The sequence below is a fragment of the Lithobates pipiens genome, unplaced genomic scaffold (genome assembly GCF_037356315.1).
Source record: "Lithobates pipiens isolate NorthernLeopardFrog02 unplaced genomic scaffold, aLitPip1_a1.2 Scaffold_18, whole genome shotgun sequence".
NCBI lineage: Eukaryota > Metazoa > Chordata > Amphibia > Anura > Ranidae > Lithobates > Lithobates pipiens.
Window position 1 is genome coordinate 387551452 of NW_027507758.1, and position 19270 is coordinate 387570721.

The following is a 19270-nucleotide window of genomic DNA, read 5'->3' on the forward strand; positions in this document are numbered from 1 at the left end:
GGGTCTCGGCCCACACAGCTGTATCATTGTTTCACAGTTTCCAGCTTTTAAGGCTGACGGCTTGTAGTTCTCAATGCCATTGTGTAGCTGCCTGTCCCTGCAAGGTACAAGCAGTGAGCCTAATGTCCCGTACACACGAGTGGAATTTCCATCTGAAAAATCTTGGATGGTTTTTCCGACGGAATTCCGCTCAAGCTTGGCTTGCATACACACAGTCACACAAAAGTTCTCGGAACTTTTGACCATCATGAACGCGGTGACGTACAACACTATGATGAGCCTAGACAGTAAAGTTCAATGCTTCCGAGCATACATAGGAATTTTGCACGTCGGAATTGCTACAGACGATCGGAATTTACGATCTGAACTTTTTCCATCGGAAAACTAGAGAACCTGCTCTCAATCTTTTACTGGCAGAAATTCTGCTGATCATGGATGCAATGTGGTGAACTTATATTTTAAGGAATATTTTTTTAAATAAATGCTTTGGTGCCCACGGTTTCAGCTTTAAAAATGATTAGAAGCATATGTAAATTAAAATTAACTAAACTCTCTCAGTCAACTATTTAATCTCTATGCAACTAGCATTAGTAAATAGATAGGAAGATATATTATATTTACTTGTTTTAAACTTTTTTAATTTTTTTTACATTTCTTCAGTTGTTTCTGGCCTAGGAAAAAATTATATCATATACCCCAGGAATCTTCTTAGGTATTTTTTTTTCTTTCATCTGGAGGTGGGGAGGAGGGGCTTTCTCAGCTAAATACACCCTCCAGGCTGCATGCCTGAGCTAAGGGCAGATAGATTCCAGGGAGTGAATGCTACATGAATCATTGACCCTTACTCAAGATGGCTATGGGTAGAAATGCTGGGGAGGGGGGGGGGAATTCAAAGTGATTTCTCAACAAAATAAAGCATGGAGACATGGATGGATGGGTGAGTTTTGCTTAAATATTAAAAATGAATTAAATAACTTTTTCAGTTTGTGGTGCTCAGGTACATTTACATCTTAAATAAAGCCTAATGCTGCGTACACATGACCGGACTTTGACGGACTTGGTCCAGCGACAATCCGACGGACTTTGCAGCTAAGGTCCACCGGACTTTTAAACAAACAGACTTGGCCACACACGATCACTCCAAAAGTCCGCCGGATTCTAATGTGATGACGTAGAATAAGGAAGTTCATAGCCAATAGCTGCCCTAGCGCCAGTTTTAGTCCGTCGGACTAGCACACAGACAAACAGATTGTACATTTTACAGCAAAGTGATTATTCATCTTTTAGTTGTAGTCTTCTTTTTGTTTTGAAGCTTGTGATGATTGGGTGATTGGGTATTTTCTGTTTTTTTTTTCAATAAGGAAAACAGCAATCTACAATCTCATCATCTCCTATATTAAAATTACAACAAACTGCAAGCTCATTGGCTTCTATGGGTTACACTTTGCTTGTGGTCTTGAGCTTAATCGCGCTATGTTGCTTGAACTAATTCAATCAATGCAAATTTAACACAATTATTAAAACAATTATTTTCTATGTGCCCTGTTCATACCAGAGTGCAATTTTGGGGTGGGATGTTGTGCATTGCGTAAAACTGTAATGTGCCCATGCCACTGTGCATTGACTTGAATAAAGTGTCATTTCGTGACATTCAAAAAAAAATAAAGGATAGTGTGATGCCAGCCCTACCCCCTGCCCCACTTCCCCTACACACTGGTGTGAACGAGTGCAGGTTAGTAAGAACTGGTGTTCTTTATGATTCATTGGTAAGTTTCCTGGTGCTGTCATGCAGACCATTCCTTTGTAACAAGACCATGGAACTCCCAGGGACAATCCACTGTTTAAAACTATTAGCATTGTAGCCATTAGCGTGCAATTTAAGCTCTTGCTGCCCACGTAATGCTTATGTGTGCTGGCAAAGAGGGTGGGCTTTAATGCCTACACACCAACCAGCAGCTAGCGGGGTGGTTTTAACCCCTGCTAGCGGCCAAAAAAGAATTAAAACCACCAGCAAAGCGCCGTATAGCCACGCTGCCCCATTTCAATGGGTAGGAGCGGCTTAGGAGCCATGAATACACCACTCCTAAGATGCTGCTAGAAGGACTTTTTTTACCGTTCTGCTAGCGCACCGCTCCAGTGTGATAGCCCTTGGGTTTTCACACTGGAGTGAAAGGATCCGCTTTTTTCAGGTGCTATTTTTAGCGCTGTAGCGCCTGAAAAATGCCTCAGTGTGAAAGGGGCCTTAAAGCGGGAGTCCACCGGGACTCCGCGTTTTTTTTTTTTTAAAAGCCAGCAGCTACAAATACTGCAGCTGCTGACTTTTAAAATAGTGACACTTACCTGTCCAGCGCGCCCGCGATGTCGGCACCCGAAGCCGATCGCTAGGTCGTCTGTCGGGTCCTGCCGCCGCCATCTTGGGTATGGGAATCAGGAAATGGAGCCTTTCGGCTTCATTTCCCGGTTCCCTACTGCGCATGCGCGAGCCACGCGGCGCAATCCGGACGGTCCCCGCTGCCTCTGGGAACTGTGTGTTTCCCAGCAGGCAGCGGGGCACTTGCGCAAAGGGGCGGCAATTGCGGAAAGGGGCGTAATCTACGCCCCTTTCCGCAGACAGCTATTCCGGAAGTGGGTGCAGTTACCTGGATTATCCAGGTAACTGCACCCCCCTCCCCCCTGAAAGGTGCCAATTGTGGCGCCGGAGGGGGGGGGGATTCTGATGAGCGGAGGTCCATTTTAGGGTGGACCTCCGCTTTAATGCCAGGGCACTAGGTGTAATTTTGGACCTTGACCCGTCCTTTCAGCCCTGCAAACAATTACTGTCCAAATCTCTCCACTTTAACCTCTGTAACATTTCCAAAAACATGACCCTTCTTAAACAACAACATCTCAGAACCACTAATTCAATCCCTTGTTATCTCTTACCTCGGCTATTGCAATTCACTCTCCTTATTGGCTTACCTCTACACAGGCTATTCCCTCTTCAGTCCATCATGAATGCTACTGCCAGACTCATCAACCTTTCCAACTGTTTAGTGTCCACTTCCCCTCCCTCCATTCAGTTCTGTTTCTATAAATAGAACAGGCAATGTCTAGAAATGTTGAAATGGGTTATAACAGATGTAAATGGACTAAAATAACGGCATGTAACACTTGCACTCAGATGCTAAAAAATATTGCCCCTGATGACAGCACATTATGATGAAACATGTAGGGTGGGACATATGACATCAGCACACTGGACGCTGCGGACATTTTGAAAGTTTGATAGATGTTCATTTGTTTCTTTATACACGTGAGTTTGATACCTCTACATTAAAACATTCCTTGGTTTTAAAAATTCACTGCACGATGGTAGCTTTTCATTTACAATTTCATGAGAAATATACTGAGTGGGTTTTATGAAACTATCAGCGGAGGTGCATATCTGGTATGAGATGTGGAATTCAAGGTGTAAAGGCACCACTACTTATTTCATCACTTCCCATGATTTTTAGGGTACTGCTGATTCCAGAAGACCTTTAATCTACTTCATAGATGAGGATTTTCACAATAACAGTTTAAAAGTATTTTTGTAGCCCATTCTATAATCTGAGCTACAATATATCATCTAGTAAGCAGATTGGCTTTATCACTGTGGTATTGTGTGTATTCATCTTTCACACTGAAGTTGGTACTGGGATTCTACATTACAAGCCAACCAACATTATATGGACTTTCATGTTATCATTTATATATAGGTATGTATGTATACCTATATAGGTATGTGATTGCCGTGTATGCAGTATATAGGTATGTGATCACCGTGTATGCAGTATATAGGTATGTGATCGTCGTGTATCCGGTATATGATCGCCGTGTATCCGGTATAAAGGTATGTGATCGTGTGTATCCGGTATATAGGTGTAGCAGCCATAACCCTTGGCAGGGCGGCCTTAACTTTTGGGCTTACCGGTTACCTCCGCTTGGCTGGTTCTTTCATGTCTAGGGGTTCCCAGAGTTAGTACCCAACAACCTTGGATGCTGACAACATAAAAGTCCTTTAGAAAAGGTTTTCATTTGTGGGGTAACCTCCAACAACACAGTCTCGTATGGGAACAGAGGGCAAGGGTAAAGAAACTCAGGCACCTTGAACTGCTAATATCAGAAAGTCTCTAATACCACCCAGAGAGTAGTCACTCGCAGCTGGGTGCTTCAAGGCTGAACAAATCTCTAGCCAGAAATTATGGAAGTCAGCAATTTGATCCAGAACCTGTGAAATCTTTGACCTTGAGTAACTGGTACCAGAAGTGAACAGAAACCTTTTTCCTCAGTACCCAGAACGTTGTCTGTCTCCTTGGTAGTACTGGAAAAAGCGTGAATTCGTCAGTGTCCTTCACAACTCAGCAACCAGGTACTTCTCAGGATGCCACTTGTTGGCCCTCCTCTGAAGAGTCCTCCCCCGATCGCTTACACGAGCTGCGGTGCCCCTCCAAGCTGAGAGAACACCCGGACGCCTTGAATCCTCCCTCAGTTACTGCGCCTCGGACCAGCCGGTTCCGAGACTCGGGAACAGACAGATCCTTACCCCAGACCAGGCGGGTCTATTGGGGTTAACCAACTGAAGCATGTTGCGGAGCGACAAACACTCCCGTGACTGGGACCCCTCATGGGGCTACCCCAGTCCAGAATCAGGAACAGACCGCTTGGGCCTCACGAATGAACCCAGAACATGTGACTTCAACAAGTACCCTTCCCCAGACTACTCAGCGGGGCCCAGCGCACCCATTGATTAGCTCCGGGGAAGCTGATACCCAAAATGTCCAAACAGGCCTGGTTCTGGCTTGTCATGTGCACCTAACTGTACACATGACCAGGCAGAACACTAACACAGCCCAGCCAAACTGATGTCAAAGTTAAACCTACACAATTAACCCTCAGAACCCCTTTACTGTTCTGAGGCAAAAACTAAATTTGTACATGACTGACACTTTGTCCAAAGTGCCATCACTACACAGGTATGTGATCGTGTGTATCCGGTATATAGGTATGTGATCGCCGTGTATATGGTATATAGGTAAGTGATCGCAGTGTATATGTGATCGCTGTGTATCCGGTATATAGGTATGTGATCGCTGTGTATCTGGTATATAGGTATGTGATCGCTGTGTATCCGGTATATAGGTATGTGATCGCAGTGTATCCGGTATATAGGTATGTGATCGCAGTGTATCCGGTATATAGGTATGTGATCGCAGTGTATCCGGTATATAGGTATGTGATCGCAGTGTATCCGATATAAAGGTATGTGATCGCCGTGTATCCGGTATATAGGTATGTGATCGCAGTGTATCCGGTATATAGGTATGTGATCGCCGCGTATCCGGTATATGATCTCTGTGTATCTGGTATATAGGTATGTGATCGCCGCGTATCCGGTATATAGGTATGTGATCTCCGTGTATCCGGTATAAAGGTATGTGATCGCTTTGTATCCGGTATATAGGTATGTGATCGCCGTGTATCTGGTATAAAGGTATGTGATCGCCGTGTATCCGGTATATAGGTATGTGATCGCAGTGTATCCAGTATATAGGTATGTGATCGCCGCGTATCCGGTATATAGGTATATGATCTCTGTGTATCTGGTATATAGGTATGTGATCGCCGCGTATCCGGTATATAGGTATGTGATCTCTGTGTATCCGGTATAAAGGTATGTGATCGCTTTGTATCCGGTATATAGGTATGTGATCGCCGTGTATCTGGTATAAAGGTATGCGATCGCCATGTATCCGGTATATAGGTATGTGATCGCCGTGTATCCGGTATATAGGTATGTGATAGCTTTGTATCCGGTATAAAGGTATGTGATCGCCGTGTATCTGGTATAAAGGTATGCGATTGCAGTGTATCCGGTATATAGGTATGTGATCGCAGTGTATTCGGTATAAAGGTATGTGATCGCCGTGTATCTGGTATAAAGGTATGTGATCGCCGTGTATCCGGTATAAAGGTATGTGATCGCCCTGTATCCGGTATATAGGTATGTGATCGCAGTGTATCCGGTATAAAGGTATGTGATCGCCCTGTATCCGGTATATAAGTATGTGATCGCCGTATATCCGGTATATAGGTATGTGATCGCCGTGTATCCGGTATATAGGTATGTGATCGCCGTGTATCCGGTATATAGGTATGTGATCGCCGTGTATCCGGTATAAAGGTATGTGATCGCCGTGTATCTGGTATAAAGGTATGCGATTGCAGTGTATCCGGTATATAGGTATGTGATCGCAGTGTATTCGGTATAAAGGTATGTGATCGCCGTGTATCTGGTATAAAGGTATGTGATCGCCGTGTATCCGGTATAAAGGTATGTGATCGCCCTGTATCCGGTATATAGGTATGTGATCGCAGTGTATCCGGTATAAAGGTATGTGATCGCCGTGTATCCGGTATAAAGGTATGTGATCGCCCTGTATCCGGTATATAAGTATGTGATCGCCGTATATCCGGTATATAGGTATGTGATCGCCGTGTATCCGGTATATAGGTATGTGATCGCCGTGTATCCGGTATATAGGTATGTGGTGCAGTGAGTGAGGAGCAGGGCGGAGTCAGGCGGTGATGTCACGTCTATAGGGATGCAGGGATTCGTCTATCCGCTCTAATCCAGCTCCATGTGTACAGTACACACAGGGAAGAGGGAGGGCCCGGCACACAGCACCCATAGACGAGCTCCATAGCCCCGATTTGCCGGGATTCCCATGTTACTTCCTGCTGTCACCGAGGATCTCCATTGTGACCCAGTGAGTGGGCGGAGGAGGAGGGCTCACTTATTCTAGGGAGTTTACAAAGTTCCCGTCTGTACACCTTGATGGTGACATTGGATGGTGACGGGCGGTACCGGGCAGGATCGAGGAAGTGCCGACTTACCTGTGAAGGGGGGAGATCCGGGGGGCCCGATGTTCGGGATGTTCCATTGTATCCCTCTGTGGCGGTGTAACCGTCATGTGGAGTCCGTGGATAAGAGGCACTGCTCCCTACTTACCGTCCCCGAGGAGATCTACAGGTACAGCCGGAGTCTGGAGGAGCTCTTACTGGATGCCAACCAGCTCAGAGAGCTGCCCAAGGTGAGTACCACCCCACCACCCATCCATCCATCCATCCACTCAGCTTCCAAACATCTCACCTACTGAAACTTTTTTTTTTTTTTTTTTTGTTCTTTTAGTTCCTCATAGTAAGGCAAAGTTACCCCCCTTTCAGGTTATTTTGAACAACTTGGGGAGATTTCCCTTCACTTCCTGTCCTGGTGGCACAACAGGAAGTGAGGACAGCCCACTAAACTCATTACTTTGCTCACCATGGAGGGGTGTAACCTGGCCTCTTGCTCTCTCTAGGTGTGCATCAATATGTGTGCAACTGATATGTTTTCTTTCTCTCTCTCTTTTTTTTGTGTGTTGTACTTCTGCCTTTTTTTTTTTTTCTAGCAGGATGCTGGTTGTTAAAGTGATGATAACGTCTTACTTTACTGTGGTGTATACTTACCTGCTCTGTGCAATGGAATTACCTAGAGCGGGCCAAAACCTCCTTTTCTGGGGTTCCACTGCTATCCGTGTTGTCAACATCCCGCAGCATTTTTATTTATTTTTTACTGAGAAAACATGTAAAATTTACTGGCGGGGCACATTGTTGCCTAACAAAGACAACTTGTATTAAAATGGTATAATGGAAACGCTGACAATACCCCTAACAAGTCATTTGCATGCTTTCAACTTACAAACTTAACACAGCATGACCAATTATCAGCCCCTAATATTTACAAACAATTGGCTAAAAAAAAATAAAAAATCAAGATTTTACAAACTGTCTGTAAATTTAATGACAGTTGGCAACTTCTTAAAACCAAGCGCGATTTTAAAGGATCACTAAAGATGATGATTTTGTTAATTTAAAAAAAAAAAAAAAAAAGTTTATATTTACCTGCACTGTACAGCTCATTTTGCACAGGGTGTCCCCGAACCTGGTCTGGGGTCCCTTGGTGGCTGTCTGGGGGCCCCCCCCCCCCCCGCAAGGACTCAACACCTTCATGCGAGCTTTCTTGCATGGTGTGGAGTGCTTGCGGGCACACTCCCGTGATACAGTGAGTGGCTATGGTCGCCGGCTGTATCGCTTGGCCCTGGCGCGCTGAGTCATTGGATGCGATTGATGGCAACGTGAGCCAATGGCTGCGCTGCTTTCAATCCATCCACTGTAACCAATCAAAGACCAGGCTGAGCGGCGAAGAGGATGTTGGAGGCGAGCTCATGACTTTCAAGGGGTCAGGTAAGTAGAATGGGGAGGGGGGGGGGGGGCTGGATGGTCGGTATTGTCGGATGTTTTTTCACCTTAATGCATTAAGGTGAAAAAACACATACCTTTACAACTCCTTTTTAAAGGTATGAGGTGGCAATCCTAGGTCCCCCACCGGCACTTCTCCTTATCTAAGTTCACCAAAAACGTAGTTTTTACCAACCGCCCTGAAAAGCAATTGATAGTGGATCACTTTTCAGGGCTCAGTGAAAGGACATTTGTGGGCATCCTGCTGATGGCTCTTTTTTTTGTTTTGGCATTGCATTGTTGGACGGCATCACAACTGTGAGCCAAGCCAAGTGTGGCAATGTCCCAGTCACTAATCCTGTGTTCACACTTGTGCGGTATGCACAAAACCACATGGTGGAACACACTGCTCTTTAACAGACGTGCAAGGGTGCATGGATCCGTGGAGCTGCATTTTTTCCTTTTTTTTTTTTTTTTTTTTTGTTTCTCATAGGTACAGCAGCCCACACAAGTGTGAAGTAGAGCTGCACGATTCTGGCCAAAATGAGAATCACAAATTTTTTATTTTTTTTTGCTTAGAATAAAAAGATCAGGATTCTCGTGATGCAAAATCGGTCACATTATACAAAAAAAAAATCACATTATACTGTTTTTTTTTTTTTTTTTTTTATTTATTTTTTTTTTTTATTCATTAAAGTAATTTTTTTCCATAAAAATTGCATTTGAAAAATCGCTGCGCAAATATAGTGTGACATAAAACATTGCAACAACCACCATTTTATTCTCTAGGGTGTCTACTAAAAATATATAATGTTTGGGTGTTCTAAGTAATTTTCTAGCAAAAAACAAACGTCAGAAAAAGGTTTAGTGTTTAAATGGTTAAACTTTTTTCACTTCTACAGTCTATTCCACCAACAAATTGTTACAATGTTCATACTTCAGCTGATAAAGAATGTTTTGATTCTTGGCGGACTGCCCAGTTTTTTCCTTCCTTTATTTTGACAGCTGTGGCTTCAGAAGAGCAGAGAGAATTCTTTGCATAGAAAGAATTGTGAAACACTTTACAAGATTGAGATCATGATTCTTGACAATTGTGCAGCTCTAGTGTGAAGCTACATTTAAAGCGGAAGTAAACCCATCAATTTAATTTTCAAAAAACAGGTCCATTGTGGCACGTGCTGGGAGTGTAACGGTCACATTTGTTTGGAATTTCAACCAAACTGCCAAACCATCAAATGGCTAGTGTCATAACTGATCACATTAGTAGAACCATGGCATTTGCAGATCAAACGGAAGCAGCTTCCTTGGCTGTAAAGAATAGGAGGGTTTAGTTCCACTTTAAGAAAGTTTGCTTTCTGTCAAACTCGGCCTGTTGCTGTAAAATTGCTGTACCGTCATACAGACCATCATGGCAGTACCCGGGCACTATGTCTGTGTGTAGGTGGATGCTAAAGTTGTGGTTTTCCTGCCACTGTCTGTGGGGCAAAGGGCACCAAAGTAATTAGAGGGGCGACTTTCCCAATCAGGGACACAGACCGTAATGAAAAGAAAAAAGTTGGCTGGGTTAACATAGATAGTTGTGGCTGCTCAGCCTGTATGAAGCAAGGCTGGGCTGACGGCAGCTGCAGATGTCCAGGAGTGCGGGCCTCCTCCAAAATCCCCTTGCACTCCTGTTTTTACTCATATGAGTAGTGGGCCAGGAAGTTCCCCTGCTGCAGCTTGTGCAAGCAAAGTGGTTCGTGAATGACGTAGTGCTCCGATCAAGAGCGTAAGTTTAGAGTTTGGCTACAGCTGAGTTCAGGGGATGCCCAAGGTCATCTCTAATGTTCATATGGAATCGCACATAGAGCGTTTATCTGTGGCTTGTGTCCAAGTACAATCCCTATCCACAGGTAACCACTCCATCTATGATTTACATGCGCCCACGGCCACTGTCCACCTGTCACTGCTCTGTACAGGTTGAGTGGCTGCAGCTCCCTGCATTCACCTGTAAATCCAGCCACAGTGCATTAAATCCCATGTGAATGAGTCTTTAAAGTGGAACTTTAGTTGTCTTCTTCTTTCTTTCTTTTTTTTTATCTATTAAATCTTCCGCCCTTGTTTAACTTTGGATAGTAACACATTTTTTATTTTTTTCTGCCAGTAAATACCTTATACAGCCCACTTCCTGTTCCTACTCTGGTCGTTGGCATAGGCTTATGACATTATGCACAGCTTTCTCTCTCACTCTTTTGAGAGTATGCCAGGAAGAGGGCAAGAGAGTCATAAGAGGGCCAATCAGAGCTGGAGGTGTGCCTCTGTAAATCCAGGAAGTGAACAGGCAGCAGCTTCAGCTGCCCATAGTTAAGTTTGTTGCAGCCAGACTCAGTGGAGGGAGATTTCTGCAGCATATTTGTCAAGTACAGAATCACAGTATATATACAATATGCAAATTGGTTGGAGGGAAGCTTCAGAATGGAAAAGATGTTTTTATTACAAATTATGTGAGCAGACTGCAGTTCCTTTTTAAGACTTCTTTACAATGATGCAGAGTCCTATGTCCTGAAAAAACATGCGTATCTCATACTGTAAATACTCAAATATGCGATTTTACCAGCATACAGCCCCAGCCTGTCATTGATTTGTAGGGATGGGACTTTAAATATGCCTTTTGAGCACATATTACACAGTATATATGGATTAAAAAAATAAACTTTTTAAAATTTTCTTTATTTAGGATTCATTTTTTTAATCCATATGTACTGTGTAATATGTTCTCAAAGGCATATTTTAAAGTTTCACCCCCATCACCCATGTTCCATACAATACAATAATTAATAATAAAACGCCATAATAAAATAATACTTTGATGGTGAGTGTGACACAACATTCTCTTTTAAAGTATTATTTTATTATGGCGTTTATATTATCAATTATCTTTAAAGTATTATTTTATTATGAATTGGGAGGGTTGTCAGCACGGAGCGTGACCTTCTTGAAATGAGCTTGCCACCTCCCTGAAATTAGTTTTTGCAGGTTGGGATGTCTGTTGTCAAATTATTACTTCATTGGCATCATCCCAAATTGTATGGGAAGGAAAAAGGAACATTGGTGATGGGGGTGGGACTTTAAATGTTCCTTTGAGAACATATTACACGTTACATATGGATTAAAGAAACTTTAAAAAAAAGTTTATTTTTTTAATAAACAATGCGTCAAATGCGGGAGTATCCTGTGAGTCACGAGAGACTTGAGATGTCTGTGACATGGCCTCTCCTTCCCAATCCATACTATATTGTTTTTTACATAGATTTGTACATGTGGCTTTATACAACCCCTGTCTCTCCTAGACACAGAGATATGCTAGACCAGGGATAGGCAATTGGAAGACCTCCAGCTGTTGCAGAACTACAAGTCCCATGAGGCATAGCAAGACTCTGACAGCACAAGCATGACACCCAGAGGCATGATGGGACTTGTAGTTCTGCAACAGCTGGAGGTCCACTAATTGCACATCCCTGCGCTAGACTTTCATGACGTATGTATCTCTGAAACTGAATGAATGAGCCCTTACACAGTACAATGCTTTGCAACGTACTACACCGCATTGTGACAGGCTGTGGCACCTAGCGTTTTGCGGTTTTCTAAAGTTTTAAAAAGGAAAAAATTAAACTTTGTGCCCACACATTGCACTACACAAGGCACACCAAGTGGTGTGAATGGGCCCTTACAGTTCATGCCACAGTAGAAGTTCTTCTTGCTGTTTACCTGTCTTTGAAGTTGTTCCATAGTTTGTATGATTGAACACTGACAATGTTTGGTGAGCACGCTGCTGTAGAGAAATGGAAAACGTGTCATTGTTCTATATTGTGTTGTGTGAACACTGATAAAGGTTGGTGACTAGGCTGAAGTGAAATGGTGTGTAAGACCCCTTTCACACTGAAGGCGGTTTTCGGGTGTTTTAGCGATAGAAATAGCGCCTGAAAACTGCCTCCCATGCCTCCCCAGTGTGAAAGCATTCAAGCAGTGTACTTGCGGGACGTTACAAAAAGTCCAGCAAGCAGCATCTTTGGGGCGGTTTGGGGGTGGTTTGGGAGCGGAGTATACTGCGCTCCTCCACCGCCCCTGCCCATAGGAATGCATGGGCAGCTCCTTTCCGAAGTGCTGCAACACGGGTGGTTTTAACACTTAGGCCGCGTACACACGGGCGGACTGTCTGACGGACTTGGTCCGCGGAAACGTGTTTCAGCGGGCAGTCCGCTCGTGTGTGGGCTTCAGCGGACTTTTTCAGCGGACAGTCTGGCGGACTAAGTCTTTCGGAATTTCCATAATATTGTCCGTCCAACTTTGGTTTCAGCGGACAGTCCGCTCGTGAGTAGGCAAGTTGGACGGACTAAGTATGGCGCATGCTCAGAAAGGATTTACACGGCCGAAGGTTGCATTGCAGTGTATTGGACGTCGTATTTCTAGTCCCGTCGTACGTGCTGTACACGTCATCGCGCAAGCTTTCAGCGGACTGTCTGTTCATCGTGTGAGGTCAAGTCCGTTCATTCAAAAGTAGGACAGACTGTCTGTCGGATTGTCTGACGGACTTAGTTGGCCAGACAGTCCGCCCGTGTGTACGCGGCCTTAGGCCGCTAGCAGGGGTTAAAAGCGCCCTGCTAGTGGCTGAAAAGCGCTAACATGGCACGTCCCCACCCCAGTGTGAAAGTGCCCTAATTGTTGCATATTTTGTTGTGTGAACACTGATAGTTTGGTGACTAAGCTGAGGTAAAATGGAAAGTGTGTAATTTGTTACATATTTTGTATGAGCACTGATCAAATTTGGTGACTAGGCTGCAATGAAATGAATGTCTCCTCAGGTTCCAGGGAGGTGAAATGGCTGGTGGCCTATGGCAGTCCAGGTAAAAGGCCTGCCTCCAGTACAGCACATTCCTGTGTTCACCATGAGGACTCCATGGGAGGGAGTGGGGGGAAGTTCCCAGGTTCTATTACTGCTCCCGTATTCCCAGCTGCTGTGTGTCTTGGAATTCAGCACTAGCTGACAGAAAACCTCCTGTGTGCGATGTGCAGTGTGTGTGTATAGTCATTGTGTGTTGTTCGGTTTCTTCTCGAAGGTTTTCAGTCCGCAGTATGGCGTGCATGTTACATAATTAGGAGCAATCTGTTGTTTACGTGTACGGCTTCTAATATTTTCACTTGGCTCCGTGCTGCTTCCTAGTATTCCATCAGTGTTTTCTGAGGCGCAATATGGGAGGCACAGGACTTCACTTGGAAGTTGAACAGTCAAAAAAATAGATGGTTGATACACAGGTTGCTGTATGTGTACATTATTGTACTTTATTCTGACTTATTAACCACTTGACCTCTGGAAGGATTTACTCACAGGCCTTTTTTTTGTTTTTTGCTGTTCAGCACTGCGCTACTTTAACTGGCAATTGGGCAGTGATGCAGTACTGTACCCTATCAAAAAAAATATATATCCACTTCTTTTTTTTTTTCCCACACAAATAGAGCTTTTGTTTAGTGGCATTTTGATCATCACAGGTGGTGTTTTTTTGTGTGTGTGTGTGTGTGTGTGTGTGTGTGTGTGTGTGTGTGTATGTATGTATGTATGTATGTGTGTGTGTATATGAAAAAAGACCACATCTCAGGGTCGCTTTCAGCCTCATCCAGCTTGGACACTGCCTTGCTGGCTCTGGTTGACCCCAAACTTAGACAAATAGCTCTGGCAAACCACACCTCCCGAACAATAACCTCAGTGTTAAGGTGCCCAATTAATCATCAAGCCAGGTGTGAACAATAATTTGACTCGTTAAATTATAAATAAGTGAAGCCGCAAGGCTTCACTTATTCCCTTACTAGCAATGCCCGCGCCTCCACCCAGAGCTGAGGGATGGGTCAGCTTTGGGTGAGGAGATCGCAGGTGCCCTGGACAGGTAAATGTCCTTATTTTAAAAGTCAGCAGCTGAAGTATTTTGTACTTTTTTTTTTTTTTTTTTTTTTTGGTGCAACTCCGCTTTAAGTGTATAATTGGTTTGTGTGAAAGTTTTATATTGTCTACAAACAGGTGTGTATACTACTGGAATTTACACTACAGCTCTAGATGGTATATTTGTAGTGGTGGTGATCAGTGTCTTCTAGTGGGACTGTGAAATGCCCCTTTCACACAGGCGCCTCCGATTGCTCAGCGTGGGATCTCTCCACTGATCCCCCGCTGACCATGTGGATGACAAGTCCGTGTCCACTCCGCTATGCAGAACGGACGTGGACACATTCCCACTCTCCTCTGTTGGGCAATTGCATGGAAATGGACCGCCTGTCTATTCGATCCAGTGGGTAATGGGACCACCATCTGTTTGTTTTTTGGAGGATGGGATGGCAGTGGGTGTCTGCAGACGTGTCCGCTCACATCTGCGACTCCAAAGAAGAGACTGGAGGGTCCGATCAGGTCTGCCTGAAAAACTGACAGGTGGACTTGATTGGATCGCTCATGTAAAAGGGGCCATAGTGCGGCAATCTGGTGCTAACAGACACTGGCTGGGAGGGACACTGACTGACGGTTACATTGCTAGTGATACTAATAATGGTGTAATACTACACAGATCAGCAGGGGGCACGCACGCCCCCCAAACACAGAAGAAAGGCTGCAACGTACAGGTATGTTGGCTAACCTGTCCACAGTAAATGTACTATGGATGGGTGGCAAGCACTTGGAGAACTATAGGCTTATTTTTTATTTATTTTTTTATTTAATGGTGTGCAGCAGCGCAAGTATTCTTTATTGATGATCTGGTTTCTTTCACATGAATGGAAATGTTTCTTCTCAAAATTGTGTCCAAATCCAGTTTGACAGTGCTTCACTGTAAGCTTTGCTGGGCACTTGACAACATATGTAGGCAGTATATATACTATGCTCATAGGGCTGCAAGGGTCATACCATTGCACAATTCCCTAGGAATGCTGGGTAGTGTAGTTTAGCTAGTCCCTTTTTGGTACTACCTGATAGTATGGAGAGGCATCAGATAACCCCACAATTTACATCCTCTGGACTCTGGCAGCAGCACTCATGGGAAGTGTCGTAATTGTAAATGGGGGGTGTGCAAAATAGGCATCATATTATAAAGTTAGGCCTCATGCTCATCGATATTTGCAGTTATAAAATATGCCTAGTATTAAACAGTGTGTTCCTGCACCCCAGAGCTACAGGTGGAGCGTTGAGCTGGCAATGAAATGTAATGGCTATAGGCACCTGCACCCATGTAAATGATTATGCTTCTGTGCATCAGTGTTTACCATGCGTATGCACATATTATACAATGTATTTGTATTTATTCCAAACGCAAAACTTTTGGGTTCAAGGAAATACATCACACACGTGTGCACAGGTAAATGTCGGAGCACAGAACTATCAGCAATTCCATGGGTGCTGGGGCATGCAGCCATTGTCTTCTTTTGCAAGCTATATGCTCCACCTACTTCTCCCCTGGCACAGGAAAGTGCTGTGGTATATCTTATACCTGCAAAAATACAAGTGCATGTAGCCCTATACTTCAGAATGCTGTTACATGTATATTTGAAGGGCGGACATCTAGAACTTCATTGTACTTTAGGTCAACCCCAAGGTTGGATTTGCTCAAGATGCTGCACATGCAGTTGGTATAGAACATCCCCTTTTAACATAATCCACATTTTGTTGCTTTGCACCCTGAAATGAAGACAGTTTTTTTTCTTTTATCAGCTGTATTTGCAATTTTATAACATCCAAGTGCAAGCTGTAAACACCATGTCAGAAGAAAATATAAAAATTTCAAAAACAGAATTACTGAGTTGGGGGGGGGGGAAAAAGGATCACCCCCCCCCCCCCTCCTAAAAATGACCTGTAAACTCAATAAGATATAGCTAATCACCTTCTAAATGACACACAAAGCCATTTGACTTTCAACTGTGATCAGCTGTGGTCATTTTGATTAGCTCCGCATGAAAAGCACTTTCCTTAACCACTTAAGGACCGCCGTATTGCCATTGTACGTCATCACAATGGCACAGGCAGGCACAAGCATGTAGATGTACGTGCCTGCCTTCCAGCGGGTAGGGGGTCCGATCGGACCCCCTCCCGCTGGATACGGCGGTCCGGTTCGCTCCAGGAGCGATCCGTGATGAGGGGATGGCCGTTGGTTTCTGGCCACCCCCTCTGGATCGCTCCTGGCCAATGACAAGCTTCCTCCCACTGTGTATTGTTTACACAGGAAGGAAGAAGTGATGTCATCCTCCTCGGGGCGAGGAGAAGACTAAAAGTAAGTGCACCAAAACGCTACACTGACACATAGGTACACATAGGTACACAAACCCCCCCCCCCCGCCCCCAGTCACAGTGTCACTGATTGCATTGATCATTTCTTTACTGATCACTGCATTCAGTGTCAGTTGTAACAGTTAAAACTGTCAGGGCAGTTAGTGTTAGGTCCAGGGTAGCCCCCTATCACCCCCAATAAAGATTTAACCCCCTGATTGCCCCTAGAGTTAACCCTTTCACCCCCTTTTGCCAGTGTCACTAAGCGATCATTTTTCTGATCGCTGCATTAGTGTCGCTACTGTCGCTAGGTAGCTAGTTATTTTTTTAGGTTCACCGCCTGGTTTTTATAGCGCTAGGTACCCCGATATACTACCCAATAATGGTTTTAACCTCCTGATTGCCCCTAGTTAACCCTTTCACCCCCTTTTGCCAGTGTCACTAAGCGATCATTTTTCTGATCGCTGCATTAGTGTCGCTACTGTCGCTAGGTAGCTAGTTATTTTTTTAGGTTCACCGCCTGGTTTTTATAGCGCTAGGTACCCCGATATACTACCCAATAATGGTTTTAACCCCCTGATTGCCCCTAGTTAACCCTTTCACCAGCGATCACAGTATAAGTTTCACTAGTGACGCTGGTTAGCCAGTTAGTTATTTAGGTTCCCCGTCAGGTTTTTATATAGCGCCAGGGACCCCCATATACTACCTAATAAAAATTTGAACCCCCTGATTGCCCCTAGTTAACCCTTTCACCAGTGATCACCGTATAAGTGTTACGGGTGACTCTGGTTAGTTTGCTTTTTATAGCATCAGGGCACCCACCATTTATTACCCAATAAAGGTTTAACCCCCTGATCACCCGGCGGGTGATATCAATTAGGTTTTAGGGTCAGGGACTGCGTCGCCGCAGGCAGCGCTAGGTTAGTGCCAGTACCGCTAACACCCACACGCAAAGCATTAACCTCCTGTAGTGGTATAGAATCTGAACAGATCAATATCTGATCTGATCAGATCTATACTAGCGTCCCCAGCAGTTCAGGGTTCCAAAAAAACGCATTGTTAGGGGGATCAGCCCAGATACCTGCTAGCACCTGCGTTTTGCCCCTCTGCCTGGCCCACCCAAGTGCAGTATCGATCGATCACTGTCACTTACAAAACACTAAACACATAACTGCAGCGATCGCAGAGTCAGCGATCGCAGGGATCAGGCCTAACAGTTTTTTTGGTAGCATTTTATATTTAAATCCGGAAGGCAGTGCTTGGTTTTCGGGGTCCCGTACGTGGCTAGGCTCCCAAAAAGTCCCCCACATGTGGTATCTCCGTACTCGGGAGAAGCAGCAGAATTTATTTTGGTGTGTAATTTGACTTATGCCCATAGCATGTGTGAGCAATATATCATTTAGTGACAACTTTGTGCAAAAAAAAAAAAAGTTTGTAATATTCCCGCAACTTGTGTCAAAATATAAAATATTCCATGGACTCAACATGCCTCTCAGTAAATAGCTTGGGGTGTCTACTTTCCAAAATGGGGTCATTTTGGGGGGTTTTGTGCTATTTTGGCATTTTATGGCCTTCGAAACTGTGATAGGTAGTGAGGAGTTAAATCAAAAATTTGCACCCTTAGAAATCCTGAAGGTGGTGATTGGTTTTCGGGGTGCAGTGCGCGACTAGACTCCCAAAAAGTCCCACACATGTGGTATCCCCATACTCGGGAGAAGTAGCGGAATATATTTTGGGGTGCAATTCCACATATAACCATGGCATGTGTGAGCAATATATCATTTAGTGACAACTTTTTGTAAAATTTTTATTTATTTTTTGTCATTATTCAATCCCTTAGGACAAAAAAAATAAATATTCAATGGGCTCAACATACCCATCAGCAATTTCCTTGGGGTGTCTACTTTCTAAAATGGGGTCATTTGGGGGGGGGTTTGTACTGCCCTGCCATTTTAGCACCTCAAGAAATGAGATAGGCAGTCATAAATTAAAAGCTGTGTAAATTCCAGAAAATGTACTCTAGTTTGTAGACGCTATAACTTTTGCGCAAACCAATAAATATACGCTTATTGACATTTTTTTTTTTACTAAAGACATGTGGCTGAATAAATTTTGCCCTCAATGTATGACTAAAATTTAGTTTATTCGATTTTTCTTATAACAAGAAGAAAATATCATTTTTTTTTTTTTTTTTTTTTTTTTTTTTTTTTTTTCAAAATTTTCGCTCTTTTTCCATTTATATCGGAAAAAATAAAAATCGCAGAGGCCATCAAATACCATCAAAAGAAAGCTCTATTTGTGGGAAGAAAAGGACGCAAATTTCGTTTGGGTGCAATATTGCATAACCGCACAATTACCAGTTAAAGCAGCGCAGTGCGAAATTGGAAAAAGACCTCTGGTCCTTAAGGTGTTTATTGGTCCGGGGCTGTAGTGGTTAAGCATTTCTGTCCCTTGTAGTGCAAAAGATCTCTGGGATAAAGTTGTGGACAGGCACAAGTCAGGAGATACAAAACAATTCTAATGCCTCATACATACGAGTGGAATATCCAACAGAAAAAGTCAGACAAGCTTTTCATCGTGTATACCGATCGTGTCTATGCCTCATCTGACTTTTTTTCCCAAAAATTCTGACGGACCTATAAATAGAAAATGTTCTAAATATTTCCGACGGAACCAATTCCTATTGGGAAAACCACATGT

The 19270-nt window shown here is 43.9% G+C and overlaps 1 protein-coding gene across 1 annotated transcript in view; it reads left to right on the forward strand.

The window, feature by feature from the left end:
* Positions 1-6649: 6649 nt before the first annotated feature.
* Positions 6650-19270, forward strand: part of LRRC1 (leucine rich repeat containing 1) — a 252540-nt gene continuing 239919 nt past the window's right edge. Inside the window, exon 1 of the mRNA XM_077487811.1 lies at positions 6650-7112. Coding sequence (XP_077343937.1) covers positions 6870-7112 — 243 coding nt within the window. The 5' untranslated portion in view covers positions 6650-6869. The remainder of the gene's footprint in view (positions 7113-19270) is intronic.